At 42.8% G+C, this 19,224-nt stretch overlaps 1 protein-coding gene across 18 annotated transcripts in view; it reads right to left on the bottom strand.

Annotated features, from left to right (window-relative positions):
- Positions 1–19,224, bottom strand: part of DNM1 (dynamin 1) — a 66,370-nt gene that overhangs the window by 40,161 nt on the left and 6,985 nt on the right. For all 18 annotated transcript variants that reach the window (XR_005603260.1, XR_005603257.1, XR_005603259.1 and 15 more), the window contains exons 2-4: positions 2,419–2,492; positions 1,094–1,243; positions 509–712 (exon numbers count right to left, since the gene is read on the bottom strand). Coding sequence is in view for 12 of the 18 variants with exons in the window: in XM_039561767.1 (XP_039417701.1) it covers positions 509–712; positions 1,094–1,243; positions 2,419–2,492 (428 nt within the window). In the remaining 6 variants the exon portion in view is untranslated. The remainder of the gene's footprint in view (positions 1–508; positions 713–1,093; positions 1,244–2,418; positions 2,493–19,224) is intronic.

Genomic DNA, 19,224 nt, shown 5'->3' with positions numbered 1-19,224 from the left:
AAAACCACAAACATACTTGATCAAGCAAACAACTCATGTATTATTTTCTTCTGTTCACAGAGGTTACAGATTGCACAACTTAGCTACTCAAGGGCTCTTAAACTCACACATTACGGCTCCCATCACGTACAAGAGGCCACAAGAGCAAAACAGACAAAAATCAAGACCAGTTCTCAGTTGTATCCTGCTGAATGCACAAGCTATGCCACAGCAGAAAAGGATTTTAGAGCATATTTTCCTAGCTCTTTCTAGGCCAAATGCAGATGATTAAAGGAAATGAAATTCTTCAACTTTTCAGAAATGGGGCTTAGACAAATGAAGGAAAGGGGAGTAGCAAAATTTCTACTACAGCAACTGTTAATACTCACTAATACCTCTCACAAGAATGTTTGTTGGCAAAGATGCATCCCAAGACAACAGACATGAGCCACAGCTACTGTGCTAATCACAGCCAAAGGAAAATCAGGCCATTGTCTAGTAATGCCAGGATAAATTAGGAGACATTTACCTTGAGGATCCACCTCCTTTGCGATCTTCAGGGCATCAGAATTGGCCAAATCAGAGTTGGCTGGGGATACTGCCAAGATGAGGCAGTTCTCTTTGGTGACAAACTGCATGAGCATGTCTCGGATCTGGAACTCGATGTCAGGGGGCTGATCCCCTACAGGGACTTTTGTCATACCCGGCAGATCCACCAAGGTCAGGTTCAGGACTAGACACAGGACACAGGAGTTAGCATAAGGGATTGTTAAGGTAGGAATGTTCTGGTCTTTAAGTATCACCTGTAGTTAAAGTGACTCCAATATATCACAGGGGTTAAGAGATGCACACACAAAAGCACACAGAGCTTTCTATTCCCTTCTTGTTACTGCTCAGTAAGAACTAGTTGCAGGTTGTTTCTAGTGTGATTGTCAATGATCTCATCACCCTTCCCTTTAAATCACTTGTTTTCACACTGATCAGGAAAACTGTGCCCTCAAAGTCCTTCCACAAATGCTACACTGAAGGGGAAAAGACGACAGTACTTTGTTTCCAGTTCATAATGGACTGGAGAGCCTTCTAGAAGAGTTGGTCCCACTGCACTAGGACTCACCATGGGGAGAGTAGACTCGGAGATTAATGGGCACAGGGGAAATCCCTTTGTTGGAGCCAGTAACACGATCTGTTTCAGCCTCAATCTCCAAACGGACCTCCTCAAAATCAGTGAACTTCTTTCCTTTGCAGTGGAGAAACTCACCATATTCTATTTAAATAGAAGCAGAGAGCCAGAAATAGTCACCGAAATCAGAGAAACACTCAAAAGTGTGATGAAAGCATCACATCCTGAAGCACAACACAACAAAACACAACTGAAGGGATTAAGTCTGGCAAGGGCCTTTCCTGACAGAGTCTGCAGGTTGGAACAGAAGTTACTGCAGTCATATTTATGTGGTCAACATCTGAGATAGTTCAGTTGAGCCCAGCATCTTCACAGCCCAGCTTCTGTCTCAGCAGAGCTGGCATCCTCACTTGTCTTCAGCCAAGTAATAATCCAGGACATTCCCTGTTGATACTTACCAAACTTTGCATCCACCTGCCTGTGGCAGCTGTGGCTTCCCCAGCTACACTGGGAGGTACCTCAGTACCCAGGACTCGGAGTACCTCTGTATTAAAGTGCTGGGTGTAAACAACAGTCTCACTACTTATGAGAACAGATTCCAAATCTTGAGAGGAAAAAAAAAACCCAAATCATCTCTTGACATGGTTTTGAATTGGCTGGTGGTTGAGACTTTTTGTATCAGTCCTTGAACAGGTTAACCACTACAAGAACCCTCTGTTCCAATTTTAAAGCCACCTAAAAGTTAAATTGTCTTCTTACTGTACATAAAATTTTTGTCAGGTGAACCTATCTATCAAGCACAGGAAGAGTACCTTGAAACATTCACTTGTCAACTCCTAGATGAGATCTTGACATAAATTAAGGGGTAATTAAAATATCCTACAAGTAAGTAGCAAAACCAGTGAACTGCCCAAAAGACCAGCCACAGAACTCTCAGATCTTTCCTCTACAGACCCCACTGTTCTCACACTGGATTTTCGTACATTCTCTCACCCCCTTAATCCACTACATTTTCAGCAGGATCATCTGGCTTTTAGGTCTTACCCACTCATGAGAGTCACAGCTGCATAGGCAAAGGAAAATTATGATGTGTGTGCATGGAGCCTTGAATAATAAATTAAAACCAAAACAAAACATTAAGAAGCATTTTGCTTCTGGACACTTAATGCATCACATGTTAAACAGGCAAAAAGGCTGCAGGTGTTTTTTCCTGAGGAAGATTCTTATTTCTTTTCTCTAGTGAGCAGTGCCACTGATCAAATAATACCTTCCTAACACAGCAGTCCAGCTGGACACACAGGGGAAGGGAGCTCACATACCTGTGCTGGCATTTACCAGCTGCAGGACCAGTGGGCGCCTGGTTACGATGCCAGATCCACGTGGCAGAAAGTCCCTGAAATGAAACAGGAAGTTTTGGATGAGTGAGTGATTGTTTCCTTCCCTTTTCACAGCTTTTCTGCTTATATAAGTATATATGGGTTCTAAGAGAGAGTCCCAGCCACGAGCACAAAGAAGTTTAAGGCATTAACACAAAGTGCTTCTCCTTGAGAAGGGCAAGAGCTTGTTCTGAAGTAGTTTATACTCACAGCACAGTCCCTCTAACCATGTCTGTGACAGCACAGCTCCTTCAGCTGAAGTTCCAAGTTAACAAGCCCATTTAATACAGCTGTCTGTGCTTCCATCAGAAAGAGAAGTTGAAGCAGAGCCAAAAAACTAGCGTGCCTCCTTTTGACAAAAACAATTACACAAATTCACTCACACCCTGCACTTGGGGCTTGAGAAGACACCACATTGTCCCAGTGTGCAAACACCACGTGATACAACTGAGAAAACAACCAGCAGCCAAAGGCTTGTCTCCACACAGGGTCTCTCCCAGCTATAACTACTCAAGATATCAGTATTGCTAAGGCAAAAGCAGTAGTTTCCTTCTGTATTTACATGAATCCTGAATTTTTGTGTACTTCAAGTAATTTCAAGGGAAAGCAGCCTTTCACCAACATTCTCCAAATGCTGGCTTAGCAGCCACAGCCCACCAGTTCTCCTCTGCTTTTCCTTTTTTCCAATCCAAAGCTAGGCGTGCCCACTGCATCTGCTGATGACCTTGCTAGTTTGTGGCCTGGTTTTCTAGTACTTGGCTGTTCATGTGGCTCTTCAGGAGCCACTGAGCAGTTCTGAAAATATAATCAATTGCTTCCTTGCCTACTGGGAGAAGCATCACTTCAAAATATGTTTCCTACAGCATGAATATAGTTTTCTCTGTTAAAAGAAGCCCTGCCTACATTGGCAGGGTTCTGGGAGACAATCCTCCTTCCTTTCATAGCTGTGGCAAGGAATAATTTTGCTAATTCAGGAGTAACTATTAACTCTGCTGAATGAGAAATCCAGAGCTCTCCACTTTGCGATCTTCCTCTTACTCCTGCATGAACTTAACACTGACGAAGTCCATGAATATGAGAAGTAAGTTTCTGTTTTTACACACCAGACAAGGCCTTGAGCAGCTCTGTCTCAGCTCCTGGTTTGGCCACTCATTTCCTATGTAACCCTATGCAAGTTATTCTGCTTCTCTGTATTTCCATTTCCTCAGTTATAAAAGTAATTCTCCATCTGTGGGGATGTCAGAATAACTTGGTAATATCAAAAACTGGAGAGCAGGTTCAAGTAAAATGAGTGTAAGGAGGCACCGTACATCCTCTAACATCTCAAAAATATCACCTGTTAATTACTATGTCAGGAATAATGGAACCTCTGGTACAACTTGACCAGTTAAAATTAGACTGAAACTCATTCTCATTATTTTAGACTTTCCAGAATTATAAAGAGTTAACTGGGGATTGCCTTTCATTTGTTTTTCAAATCATACAGCTCTAGTTTTTCCATTCCAGTGGGATTAACCCCAGAATCTTTAAGACACTGAGCCATTCTAACAGTTTTCTGCTATCTCAGCTCCATTCCTATAGATGCCTGTGGTCGATATGTGGAAAAGTCCTATCCTTGCATCAGTTTTTAGCATAACACATCCATTTAAGATCAACTGAATTATTTTGAACTTGTACCTGAGAAAAAGGAATCCTAATACTACAGATTCCCTTTCCAGCACACCGAGACAGTCGTCTAGTTATTGGTTTCCAATTTGCACTATCAAATCTTGCTTTACTGTAGAAAAAGGACCACTTGCATTTATAAGCATGAAATCAATAGGAAGCAAGATCCTATTCATGCTGGACTATGTTTTCCTGAATCCTTCTGCTTTGCTTAATATCCTGATTTCTCTACTGTCCTTATCATAGCTACTAAGAAAAAAAAAATCTCAAGACAAAGATAGACAGAAAACCTACAGCATTGGGTTCCAGCATTATTAAAAAATTATTCAATTTATTGTGTTAACTCAAGTAGCTCCCAGGCTATTCCAAGCAAAAACCACCAAGTCGTCTAGAGGACAAGACAACAAATCCATAAGCCAAATCTTGTCACCTAAACCAACAATCTTCAGTGCTACTCTAGTTCTGAGTGAAAATACATGCAAATCTGATCCCTAGTATCAGAAAATGAATGTGTGTTCATACCCACAAACTACTGAGAAGTACATGCAGTTCAACTTTCAAGCCTTCTGTACACTTGACTCCTATCAGGAGTTACAGCCAAAAAGCTTTATTAATAAAACCTACAACTTACGCAGTATCATCCCATTTTAGCCATGTTATTTCCTATTCTTCATTTCTTTTCTCTCTGCAGTCTGTTGGAAAAACTCCTTCCTCCTCCTGCTCCAGCTAAGCCTTTCAAATCATAGAAACTAAAAAGTAGGGATTAGTAAACTCGAGCTGGCTGAGTGCCAAGGAGCAGGAGGAGAGAGAGCCCTGCCTGCCCTCTTGCAGGGGGCACAAACTGCTGCTGCAAATAAACTACAACCACAGAGCACGTGTGGCACAGACAACATGCCCAGTACAGTCTGAGCTCGCTTCAGAGCCTGGAGGAAGAGCTACACACACACAGCTACCGCTCCAGAAAGAGCAGCCCAAAGTGATGACACCAAGTCAGAATCAGGAAGACAACACACCAGGTAAATACCACCACGTGCCAGGTGACCTAGGCAGGCAAGAGCAGAGGAGTTAAACTGGCTTATTCACTTCCAGCAGGGGAGATGTAAAAGAGCAAGGCTGAGGGGGGAAAAAGAAAGATGGAATAAGTCTTCAGAGATAAAATGTTATAAAGGCTTTGAGTGCTGAGACAAGGCAGCCTCTAGCATGACACCAGAACCTCATTGCATACATCACTATACATGACTGTGCCTGAAATATGTTACTCAGGTTGAGGGCACCAACCCCCTGTTTTCCTCCTTCACTTTTTATCTTAAGAACTGGAATGTTCTTTTCCTGTTGCTTTGTTTGTCACACACAGAAGTGCATAACAACATTTGATTCCCGGTGCTTTAAAGCACAACACTGCCACTTCTCAAGGCTAGGCTTCATCTAGAAAATATACAAAGTAGCAGCTAAAACAGACAGAGCTGTATTCAGGGAATATAAATACTTAATTTGCTTTTAGCTTTCTTAGCTATTGACTCAAAATTCTGAATCAAAAGATTAAGGTATTGGTTCTAGCAATGCAATTCCAAGCATTTTAGCAGAGTTGGAAAACTAGGCTCAGGTAACTACATTTCCCAAAACATCATTTATTGGAAGACTTATTTCTATGTATTTTACACTCATTTTTTTATTAACAACTCTCAGAGAGAGGATATTGAGGTAGGTAAATTCTTGGTCTGACCAGTGATAGATCTCTTCTAAACCAAGATGACAAAAAAGAACCAAGGATGCAAATCTTGACAGGTCTCAAGCTGAAAGAGTTCAGGCAGGAAAGTGACCTGAAAGGGCATTTATTGTTCTATTTTGCATTGCTCAGTTCTGAAGTGTTTACACAGTTCTAGCTACCTCGGGGCAAGCCCAATCACAGCATCCCTTCCAGTCTTATTTCTATTTTCGTATGCAGAGCTGCATGAGAGTGCAGATTTGGGCTGAAAGCTGCATTAGTAACACAGTATAAAACATATTGAAGGGAAGGGAACCAATCTAGCAGTTACTGTAGAGCAACACTGAAACAAAATCCAAACACCTTGGAAACACATTAATACAATCTTGATGTCATGCAACAATACATTTATAATCAGGGCACTGGGAATTGGGGTTTCCTTGTTTTGTTGGTTTGTTTGTTTGAAGTTTTTAACTAAAGCCAGACACTATAAACAAAGAGCCCTCATGCATTAGGTAAGTTAGAATCTGACGGAACAAAAAAGTTATTAGTGGCTATTAGTGACAAAAACCACCTTTACTCTATAAACAAGTTTTAGAATTCATTTAATGACTTGCACAGTACAGACAATTAGAAGTTAAAAGTATCATCAACCAAAGACACTTTGCCCAGACTATTCATAAAACAAAGGAGATTGACAAACTGCTCGTATAATTCAACATATATTGTATAGAAAGGGAAGCAAAGATAGATGCAATCAAAAAAAGTAGGACAGATACCCATATGGAAAGCTTGGGAGTACCTGAAGAGGCACACACTGAAACTTTCAGACATGTTTCTTGTGTTTATTCACTGTTGCTACACTGAAGAAAATGTGACTGTCTCCATTAAAAGAAACTGAGATGAGCTAGTTTGCTGCAGTAGAGGTACATTTGTGTCCACACATACACAGTTTGTTGGACCAAAGAATACTTGTTTACTCCTTTGGTCAAACACTTGATCTGATGTTTTCCTGTTAAATGAGATACAGAGATCTCTGGAGGAGGAGCAAGTCTTAGAGCATCTCAGTGATTGCTACGGGCATGTTGTGCCTGGTCCACCAGCTTTGCTAGAATAAATGCTCTCAATCCCGATAAGCACAAGACGAGTGATTGCAGGAGCCAGTCTGTCCCTTCATGCTTTGCCAGAAGTGTCAGCTCACTGCTTTAGGTTTGTGCTCTAAGGCTTAGAGATTCCTGTAACGTTTACAGTGCTGTTTCATTCCAGCAGTCTGGTATTCGCAAACCTCTTTATGACCCTGTAGCCATGATATCAGAAGTGATAACCACAATTTCCTAACAAGGAAGGGCAAGAACATACTGACGGCATCCCCACACATCAGCTCAGGCTGCAATTGCTTCTCCATGGATTCCCTTCTACAGCAAATATGAGCATCATTTATTCCCTCTTTCCACCAAATTCAAGTTTTGCACCTTCTCCATCCACTGGCAATCTGTATTTTTGAAAGGACTTTGAGTTAAAGATTTTCATGCATGATTATTGTCTTCACTGAAGTTGCAACAGAGCTCTTTAGCAGTCAAAACTAGAACAGAGCCCACGGTACTGTCTCTTGTTCTACATGGAAGAGAGAGCAAATGCTTGCTTTCCCTGTCTCCAGAGAAGCTGGAAGGCTCGGAAAGCTGTTTGTAGAGGGCTCTGAAATATAAATCTAGGCCTAGTCTAGACAAACCAACACAGCATTGTTGCAGTCAATTGTTTGCCAGAATTGTGAGATTCTTGAATTAGAATGCACTAGAGAACGTAAAGCCTCAATTAAAGAGCCCAAACAGCAGTTTATGAAGACATAAAACTAGTTGCAAAGAACAGAAGAGAACACCAGCATCTGATCATTTAATTTTAATTTGATTTCCTATTATACATCTATAGACAAATAGTACATTAACAGATGTGATTAATCCCCAGTTTGGATTGTATTAGTTTCAGAAAATTAAAATTCACACAGCCTCCATGATTTCACATGGCTGTTTGTATTTTAATTTGAGTATTTGTAACTTCCTGTGTTCTGATGGTGCCTGAGGACAGCATTCAATCAGAAATGCACTGCACAAAGCACTGTGCCAATATACCACAAGAAATACAGTTCTGTCCCTATGGATTTTACTGGCTGGTTACACATTTCAGACCTGCTCCTGCTTAAGCTTCAAACTATTTTCATCTGTCAAGGCTTATAATTTATCATTCACCATTCTCACACACCCAGATCAGTAGTTCCTCCCTAGCTCATGATGGCACAGTGCTTTACAAGCCAATCTAGGGGTATTGGTACCTTTGATGTATGATTCTTCTGATTACTGCGCCCATCAGCAACATTCACATCTTCATAAAAGCTGCATTCTATGGACAGCTTATACATTTATCTGAACAGCGCTTCATCTCACAGCACTTGTATTTTCAAACATGCTCTTACTTCAGCACATCAAAATGAATCCTTAGCACACAGGCTGACCCCTATGGGGAACATTAACCACACACTAAAAATATTTACTATTAATCATATTGACTCCTAAAACAAACACCTGAGAAACAGTAGGAGCTTTGTACTTCTTGGTCACTAACTCCTGGTGCTCCTTCACAACAGACATCATGTAGTTCTACTAGAAGGAAAAGGATGTAGAACTGCCCTTGGAGCACCTTCCTGGTGCTCTGATCCTTCAAGCAACATGCAAGTACATTCGCAAGCAATTCCATAACTCAGGTGTGGGGCAAGAACAAGGACAAATTTGTTCTTTCCTCTGCCACCCAGCAGGTTGCCAAAAGGGCTGCATTGCAGATTCAGAGTTTCCTGCTAACTTGGTTGACTCTGTGAGCTCTTCTTGTGCCTGAGTCAAAGCACTTCTCAACTAAAAAAAGCTGGACAGGCCAAGAGGAACAGCAAGCATTAAAAACAGGTGCATTATGAAAAAAAACATACATCAACCTGCTAGTTTGTTTTTCTCTGCCCTCAGCTCTCATATTCCTTTCATACTGCATCATGTGAACTTGTACACAAGTCATACAGATTCATAATCATGTGGTTAGTCTTGTTCCTAGTTAGGCCATGATTTTTTCCATTAAGGTTAGCACCTTTAGATAACTTTAAGCCAGAGGATGTGCACTGTTTATCAGCCAATCACCACAGCACAAGTGTGCCTAGTCCTGAGCCACAGTGAACAAGAGCAATTCCATAAGCACTCAGTATAATGTAACTTCTTAGGATGCAATTGGTACTGGTCACACAATGGATACATATAGAAATAAAGATCTATTGTAAGTACACAATTTTCCAGTATACTGGCGATATTATTGTGCACAACGATTCATTATTCAAGAAAACAATTGTGAAAAATAAAGACAGGCAACAGTTCATGAGTGTCATCATAATATACATGTTAGGAGAAACAAAAAAATTGAAGAGAAAGCTTCCCACTGCCTTGTACCTTGAGTTCCTATTTACAATAGTGTAGAGGGAGGTTAACACTATTGTACTGTCTTGGAACACTTATAATTGCTTTGTTAAATCGTTCTGGCCCTCAGACAGCCTCTCTAATACCTGGCCACTTCTCCCCAGTACAGCTCCCCAGGTCAGTAAGCAAAAGGGCCAAGGAGCCTCTTAAGTGTGGGACTTTGCTGTGCTTAAGTTGAGTTCCCAGAGACCGTCCTAGAAAATTCACAGGTGCTGCCCAAGCAGGGAAAAACACAAGTGCCAGTATAAGCTGGACACATTTACAACATAATACTGGATAATTCACAAACACGAGTCAGAGAGAGTAGAGAATGAAGTAGAAAGTAACTTCTGAAGTTGGCACCTTTTCCCAATCTGCCTCGAGTTGCTCTATTCCTTTGTGCAAAATTGGACCCGATACCAGCACAGGGCCCAGCAGGGATGTTCTGCCCAAGGTTTTGTGCAGACTGAGGCACTGAGGTCTTCAAACATGAAAGGACAGCAACTACGTTAATTCAGTGTAATAAGTAAGTGTAGCAATAGCAATATTACATGTTCACATCACATCCTGCTCCAGAACTGACATGATTCTCACCACAAGAATTGTCTTTGCTGGGTTTCCTATGCCCTTTTTACCACTGACCAGGATGTGACGTGTTCTGGAGATCTCCTGCATCTTTTTCCCACACTTTGCTCTCACTTCCTTCAAAATAAGAAAAATATAGTGTATTTATATAGAGTTAATCTATAAACTCAATAAAGCCACAGCAGAAACCTACATTTATTGCAAAACATTTCAAAAACCACAATGACCCCACACCACAGGCTCTGCTGAAAAGACAAGAAACCTTTCAGGAGACTGCCCCCTCCAAGAGAATCCACCTCCATAGAAAGCTGCATGCCTGGCTGTTTGAAAGCCTACACAATGAGTTTGGCAAATCAAATCCAGTTCCTTGTGGACAGGCATAATGGTGAGGTTTGTTTCACTGACATTTGGGGTAAATGACGTGCCATGAAGAGACAGAAGTTGAATTTCAAGCTTCCATCTCAGCCATTTCATCATCAGCTTGTCTCCTCACCCTGGGACACAACACAATTACTGGCCACTGATCTACACACACAGAGGTGACAGTGTCCAGTACTGTTGTCTGGGTAATTTTTGGTAGTGTCCAGATCCTTCCTACAGAACAGGACAAAGATTTTTGTTACTGGAAGGCATTGTCATATTCATGGGCTCTTGTGTCTCTGGGAGGGCCCACATGCCTTGAACATCAGAAGTGTTAATCAAAAATGTGTCTTTCCCACTCAGAACGTGTTTGTTGAGTCAAGTGTGGGCTGAGGGGGCTCAGAAAATGAAAGGGGACACCCTGGGCAATGTTCTCTCACATCACCGATACTTCAGCTGCAGGGGCTGTGTTCAGACTTCTGCCTGCAGCACCTTCCTTAACACTGCTAAAGCCAGAAGGAAAGCCCATAGCAATTTTTATATGAACACTCACCTGGAAACAGCTCTCTCTCCCACCCCTCCTCAAGTGCACTAAATTCTGCTTTCTGGCTTATCTCTCACTGCACAGACTGGTTCCCAGGAGCCATCCATGGCAGCTGGTGCCTCTCTCATTCACTTTTTCCACATCTCCTTTCTCTGCATCTCAGCCCCTCTCCAGCACACGCCTCTATACAGGTTGTTGGAAGCAGTGGGATAAGATAAGTTTTGCTATTGTTTATTTTCATTTGAATCCTTTGGGCTGATTTTTCTGTTTCACACTCCACTAGCTTCAGGACAGATCAAAATCTGGAAGACAGCTGTGTGCATCATGCCAAGTCATGGCTGTTCTGGAGCCGCTGTGCACCAGTTAATCAGATGCACAACTACAGAGCCGTCACGGCTGCCCTGCTTCCACAGGGCAAGAGACTTCCAAAGAAGTCACGGGCATTCTTACACTTTCAGTCAATGGCCTGAGGGCCTGCCAGCCTGCAGACTAAACTGACATAGCGAAGAGTTTGCCCCAAGGCATTTCTGCTGCTGTATGTCTACAGTAATTCCAAAGAAGCCAGCACACCCCAGCTTTATGCTTGGTAGACCTTACAGCAGGATCTGGCCTGACTTTCAAGGTCTATATACATATTTTTAGATGACCGGAAAGTAAGGCAGAGATGCTGCTGCGTTCTTCTGATGCACCTCTGCAAATCCATAACCAGGATTATCCCATCCAATTGATTTACTGGCTGTACTACAAAGCATAAAGCAAGAATTTCTGCTAGAAGCTGCCCTTCATCCCGAACTCAGTTTACATAACATGGAATATAGGAAGTCCCTATATACAGTAAGGGGAGACAGAAGCTGAGCAAAAAGAATTTCTCCCCATTAGAGACAGTTACACAGGTCCTGTCCTACATTTGTAGGAAACAAGGGAGTACCTTGGGAAAAGGTTCAAGCACACACAGGCATTACCCTTTCTGTCAGTTTCCCATGGTCTGCTTTCTTTCTATCTAGAAATCCAAGCTCTCCCTCTCAGTCAGTGCTAGAGCCTGAAATACAGAGGTGTTGGTTAACTCCTTCAGAAGGATCAGCACTGGGATCTTGCACAAGGGCACCAGGCCCGTTTGAAGAGATTCAGTTCTACAGACCGCTAGGAATGTATGGGGTTTAGTGAAAACGCCTCTTATTTGAACCTGTTTGAGGTTGATGTTCATGCTTTGATTCCTTCTGTTGTTTCACGAAGGAAACAACTTTGTTTCCTTTGTTGTTACCTTTCATTTTTGAAAAAAAGGTCTCAAAATCATCATCTCCAGTCACAGCGCTTCAAGTGCTGGGACTTTCTGAGAGCAGTACAACGAACTGGAAGTACAATAATTGCATCAGCAAGCAATCACTTGAAGCCTGTCTGAAAGATCTCAGCTTCCTCCAGACCTTGTAGACACCACAAATAGTTTTCAGCTCTTACCAAAAAGGTGTGGTGAGGCACAAGCACAGCTCATTCCCTCAGCCATCCCAACTGAGGAGTCTGGGTGCAGCTGCCTGCACTGTAATGCAGCCCTCCTTTGGGGCTACGAGCAACCAAGGTTAAACTCTTTGCTTTTAAGTGCCATGGAGGGCTGTGACCCTGGGAATCCTGCAATGGGAGCAGATTGGAGCCACGTGCTTCTCTCCCTAATTGTGATCACTGACTGATAGATAATCCCTTCATGGGCTGCTGCTCTACAATTGTTGTGCAGCAACCAATCCAATCTGAGAGCCAGAACGAGGCCCGGGGGGGGGGATAATTCCCCTCCCACTTCCCTAAAACATGGTGAAATCCACTGTTTCCATAGAAACAAATGAGTTTGATATCCACACAGCTCTTGCATCCCTCACTGGTGGGCATCAGCCCCAAGCTGCTGAGGTTTTAACCAAGTGTCTACAGCTATAGGTCAAGAGTTTGGAGGAGAAACAAGAGGCACTCCAAGCATGCAAACCCGACCACCTCATCCAAAATGTCATTTGCTTCAGTTCATCTCTGCTGTGAGATAATTAATCAGGAATATTCTTCCCCTCCTCCATTTTGAGGGTTATCTGCTAGCTCCCTCCCTGCTATCTTCCTGCAGATGGGTTAGTCCAGAATACGCAAGGAGGTAGAACACAGATGGGAAATCAAAACAGAGCACTCCAGCACCTCACGTGCACTTGTGAGCCAATTTACTCTGTGTTTCTGCAGATAAAAAACTGTAAAGGCATTTTCTTGTTTGGAGCTCTGCATTTTACTGCAGAGAATTATTTAGAGAGTGGTACAGCCTAGAGTGCACTGCCTGATCTCAAAAAGTCACTGCCCGTTATAGCAAATGCCGCATTGACTCTAGGCTGCAGAGCTGGGGAAGCAGAGTCTGGAGAGAGCGGAAAATTGCAGCACTGCTGCTGTGCAGCTTCCTCTAGGATTTTCTGAGTAATAGAAAATGAAGTCCTGGATTTTGTTTGCTGCCTTGGGATATTCACGGTAAAGAATAATACAGCACTGATTCTGCATGACAATATCAGGAACTCAAGAGAATAAGCCTGGTGTATCCTGAATGGATGTGGCAGTAAGGATTACACATTTGTGGAAAATGCAGTTTTGATTTCAAGAATTACAGTCCCAGGAGAAAGGAAACAAGGATGGTTTTACTCATGTGAAAAAAAAAAAAAAAAAACAAACCCACCCCAGAAATATTGCACTGCATGATGTGTTCTGCACCCCAGAAACTGCAAACCCAACCTTTATGTCTGCCTGATTTAAGTTTCACCATCACAGCACAAAAGCAAGTTTTCCTCTTGCTACTTCAAAAGCATATATACGCTGGCAAAAATTTCTATGCAATCGCAGAATCTCCCTGTAATTTCCAGACAGTCTCCAAGAAGAAAATACCAAGCAGCATCAACACCCCAGAGCATCAAATTAGTTCAGTCCCTATGGCAGTAGTGAAGAAACAGGTTTTCTTAAGGCCAGAAAGGTAAACCCATGACCCAGCATCTTTGTCTCTTTTTCAAGCCGCACTTATCTGTCATAACACCACAGCAATGCTGCTCTGCTTTGGCACAAACAAATCCACCGACAACCCCTGGCTCTACTGTAACAGAAAGGCTGCAGCCTTGAAAAACATGACCTGTTCAGCACCTGCAACTTGAGCTGTGAGAAAACAAAAGGACAAGCTGTACACTAAAACTCTGGGACAGGGATGGCTGATGGGAAAACACAGCCACAGTAACACCCCAGGATTAATGGATGTTAAGACCGACGAGCAGCAGGCTGACCTTGCTATTTCCCACCACCAGTGTCTTAATCTCTGGAGCCAGGCTGCAGCTGAGTCCAGACTAAAGGCTGCTCAGCAGTAGAGGCTCTCCTGTGTTCTGAGACACCATTATACTGTGCAGCAGTAACTAATATTCACACCACTCATCGCATGGACGCTCTGGATAAAAAAGGGGATTATCCCCCTTTTTGTCCTTCTCTCCTTCAGAGAAGGAAACCACGTACAACAGCAAATTCAAAGATATCAAATACTTGGGCTAAGTATAATCTTGGATTTCTTGTCAAAACTACACCTCTGGAGTCCTGGTATTTACTGCAAGACCCAAGAGAAGAACAAACGTAGCTGGAGGCACATTTCATCACTGCAGCATGACACTTCCTCTACTTCCAGACACCACTGTGTGCTAGAAAAGGAGACAGGCTGCCCAGAGCCCGAATTCCTTAAAGGGTACAGACAACTGAAAGAGTTCATTGGAAAAGGGAAAGCCCCTTTGATGAGCCCACAGATACAAAGCTAAACAGAACCTGCATGAGGAAGGATGGTACCTCAACAAGCCATGATGTGCTGTTTGTGGCCACACATAGGTGGTGGGTTTATAAAGCTGAATGCATGTACCCTGATAACTTATCTCAGGTCAGTGGTAAGAGGCAGAGTGTGTTGTGGATGGGGAGGTAGCCTGCTTCCCTTCCAACAGGCCAGGCAGGAAGGACAGAATTCCATGGGGTAACAGAGTTATGCTGCATTCAGGCATCCTGACCAAATTGTCCACAGTGCCTGGCTGTCCTGCAGAGGGAATTTAAGATGCCAATTTACATCTCTGCTCTGCCTGGAGAAGTATGCAGGAACAGTGCCACGTTCCTTGCTACGCACTGCACCTCTGCGGCTCCAGATATAATTAGGATCAACCTAGGCTGGGAACATGGTACAGAGGCACTGCCCCTTGAGCCCTTGAAGAAGACCCAGCAGACTGATTGCAAACACCTCTAGTGCAAAGTCAGAAGCATTAAACTCTACTTAAGAAACCACACAAGACATCTCCATTTCAGGCTATACCAGAACAAAAATTGGATCAATAGTCCCAGAAGAGATGAGCTCTGACCTCCTGTCTGGTTCCAATGTGCCTGCCAAAGTGCTTTTGATCAACCACTGGAAGAGCACTTCTGATGCCACAAGGAACATTTTGCTCTAGTCAAATTGGGGCAGCGACCATGGGAGGTGACAAAAAGGCTGGGCTTAATTCAACAAAAAAAAAGAGGAAGATCAAAAAAGGTGTTGCCTTACCAGTGGGCATTCTGAATCCATAGAAAAACTGTGGCATAGTGACTTGGACAGACCACAGTCTTACAGCCTTCCACTCCTTTCCTTATTTTCCACAAGTAAAGGGTTCAACTAAATTTCTCCCCCTTGTATCTCCACTCCACTTGTTTAAACTAACACACTGATTTCTAAGACATCTGCTTTTGCCCCTCCAGGTATCCAGTGTGAATTCAACTTTGTCCGAGCAGAAGTTGGCAAAATACCAAGTGCTAATGCAGTATCTGACTTATTCTTTTGCAGTAAGCATTCTTTAAATATAATTCCTTCAATAGTCTATACAAATTCATTCAGGAAATGGACCTCTTTCTCCAAAATGAGTTTGAGGTGCCTGGTAGTTTGCAGGCCTGAGATAACAAACACATCTTGCATGAATATGCATAAACAGAGTAATTCTTAGGAACAGGAACAAATCAAAGTAGCAAAGCCCAATGGGAAGAAGTTTGTTGCTGGGATCTCTGCTGTGAGCTGCACGATGTAGAAGAGGTGACCTGAGCTTCAGTACTGGAGCTGCAGCATCAGCTCTGCAGTGTGACACATGTCATGCACCAATCCCTGAGGGTATTCTGCATTTCAGAACATACCAACCTCCTCCTTACCCGCAGCTTTAACCCCACTGCGACAGATCTCCTCTCAAGGCCATCACCATGCTCAGGCAATTCCCAGCTATTCATAGAGGAACTTCTATTAAAAGTAAAAGCACAATCAGCTTAAGAAATAGCCAGAGATTACACAAGAGATCACAGCAGCCAGAAAGAGAGAAAACCTAACATGTATTAGAATCGAGGGGTCCCATCCTGACCCAGAGCAGTGTAAGCTCAGAGTAAATCATAAACAAGTCAGTGAGGCTAAATTCAGCATAAAACCTGTGAGGACTAGAGCTTTGTTGTTTATTGACTTAATTCTGAACTAAGAGGTCATCAGATATATTTCCCTGCTGACAGGGAATTGTTCCTGTGCTGGAAGGCAGGTGGCAAATGGACAGTCATTATAAGCCCCATTTTTAGAAGTTTGTAACTACTTGGATGAGGAAGAGCTCTCGGGCTGAAACAGCCTGTTAATTTGTCAGAGCCCTGAGCCAGATCCTACGTAACTTGCTCTGTCTTTACACACGTAAGACTGGCAGGAAAACAAAGAGGAGGAACTGAACAAAGACTTCAAGATTTTTGCCTTTAGGTATCTCTTTCCTTGTTCTAAGAAATTCAGCACCACCTCCCCCATCCCTGGATCTCCATTCTCAATTTTTTAAAAAAGGGAAAAATTGTAGTTTGTCCTAGTGCTCTCCAGGGTAAGTTAGCTGTGCTGTGAAAACATTTGCAGATGTTGAGAACTGACTGCTCAGCATCTCTGTAGACTTCTGCCTATTGATATGAGAACGGGTCTGAATGCAGCTGAAAAACCACTCTGAAATACAGCTGCAATTTATGATCAGCTTTTAGACAGCATTCCAGCAACACTGCCCGGCTTTGCAGCCAAAATCCACAGCAGTATCAGTTTAACACTGGCTGTGTCCTCTCTTAGCATCACATATACTACACCGGCCACTCTTGCAGCGAGAGTGTTTCCCAGCCCCAAAATGACAGTCAGAGCAGTCAGGCAGGAGCTGAGCACTTCTCACATCTGTTATGGTTGTATTAACTCTTCACCCTTCCACAGGGCTGCAACAATGCTGCCTAAAGCCACAAGAAACAGGAAAGGGAGAGTTAAAGGAGACTGTTGAGGCAATACATTATTAAAATAGTATTTTCAGCCCCAGAGACTCCAGTTCAACTCCCATTTCCGTCACAAGTGAGGTACTGGGTTTATTCCAAACCTCATTTATTGTTCATTGCAACTGCAACACAAGTATTTTAGCAGAGCTTATAGTTTTGAGAGTAAGCCCTGATTTTTAGGAAGGGAAGAGATGACAGTGCAGGTTTTAGAAGTTTTGGGATTCTTTATACTTGTCTCCAGAAGCATTTAGGGAAACAGCATCTTTTGGAGAAAAAAAATACCCTCAAACCTCCATGTTGGAAATCGCTGTTTTCAATACAAAAGCTACACTGCTCTTCTGTTAGCTCAGTTGCTGTGGCCAGGGCTCTAAGAAAAGCCACACAAGTCACAAGACTTGCAGAAAAATGGCAGAAGCTGGCAAGTTTGCTTCCAGTCAGCAAGACACAGCTTGAGGAGCTTGCATAACGTCTGCTTCCAAGAAGCTTCCAAAAGCATGTTATGCTGAATTGCAAGAAGCTACTAACCAGGGACCATGTCACTTCCATTTGGTCATGGCTGGGTCTGCCAAAATTTGCCATGTCAGATGCTCTGGAGAAAACAGAGACACTGTTAAGATTTCAGACTCAGGGCTCATTCTTCCTGTATTGTGTCTTGCAGGAAAGCAAAGCAGTTATCTACTACAGTCAGCACCAGGCTCAGAGCTGTGACAAACCTGAAGGTCACAAAGGAAGCAAACACCAGCAACTTAATTGTCCTGTCTGCCCACCTACATAAGACAGCTTAAGAAAACTATGGAGCCACTTTATAGTCAACTGTTATTAAAATATTCACTAATAGGACTTTGAAAACAAAGCTGGACCTAAGTACAAAGTATCAGTGGGTCACCTGGAATAATTGTTTAAACATCTAACATTAAATTGTGCCCTCAGTTTCCCATCACAGCATTTTGATGCAGTCTTGCCTGCTCATCAGTAAACACTGAAATGTTCTCAGCTCTCTCTTCCCAGCTACCCCAGTATCTATAGTAGTTAGTTCTGAGTAACACATCCAGTCTGCATTACCAAACTCCATCAAGTCACCCCAAAATAGGCAGGATGTGTACTTTAGATGGCTCACAGACAAATGTAAATTAAGAGAAATAACTTTTTGCAGTTTTTCAGAACCAGTCCTGCTTGCAGGCTGACCACCTCCAAACCTGACCAGAACATCCAAGTGCTGAAAGTCTCTAGGTACAAAACCCTGGGCTCATTCCTCTATAGGGCTGCGCTATACATCCCTGCCCTGAAAGACCATGCTCAAAAAAATCAAGTGCTACCAGGCCATCTAGGGCAGCCTCTTATCTCCAAGAGTTTTCTAAGAACACACTCACTCCTCAAATCCTGCACCTGATCTATGCCAGCAGCCAAAGGTGGCTGCACCAGACCCAACCTCAGCAGAGCAGACCTAAGGAACCTGCAAAATACTGAGCAAACCAACCTGCATGAAGAACTAAATTTCTTGGCACAACACTTCTACAGAGAAGGCAGGCCTTTGCAAGGGCTCAGACAGACACTGGAGTGCCATCTTTAGAGTTTTCATTTATTGTTAAGAAAAACAGTTTATGACTTTATGCTTAACCTTTTCCAGTGCTATTTCAAGTGTCCACTAATGATATACACCTACATGACACGAGAGACACCAACAGCCTCTCCTTTAAGGATGGAGAAAAAGGTAAAAAAATTAATCGCTAAGAATTTAGCTTCAGAGCAAGGAACAGAATTCTACCACATGTCCACTTGCCTGTAATCAGAGACAGTATTCTTTAACCATGAGATTCCACTCTCTACCAGAATGTGCAAAACCAGGTTGGAGACCAGGAAGAGAAAATTTCAAGTAGAATGAGAAATTGTCCCACTAGTAAGCTATTTTTCCCATCATGCATGACTAGATTTCTGGGTTTGGGCGGGGGAAGGGGGGGGGGTGCTGGACCAGATTTAGTTTCATCTCTCCTCCCAACTAGCAGTACTCTGACTCATATGGTTCCAGATCTGTGAGTCCAAGAAGGAAAAAAGTATTATACTCAAAGTTTTTTGGGTGGTTTTTTTCAGTGGCATATCAAGGAAGTAGG

This window comes from Corvus cornix, chromosome 17, assembly GCF_000738735.6.
Source record: "Corvus cornix cornix isolate S_Up_H32 chromosome 17, ASM73873v5, whole genome shotgun sequence".
NCBI lineage: Eukaryota > Metazoa > Chordata > Aves > Passeriformes > Corvidae > Corvus > Corvus cornix.
The sequence above is the reverse complement of the archived record's forward strand: the minus strand, read 5'-3'. Positions and strand labels throughout refer to the sequence as shown.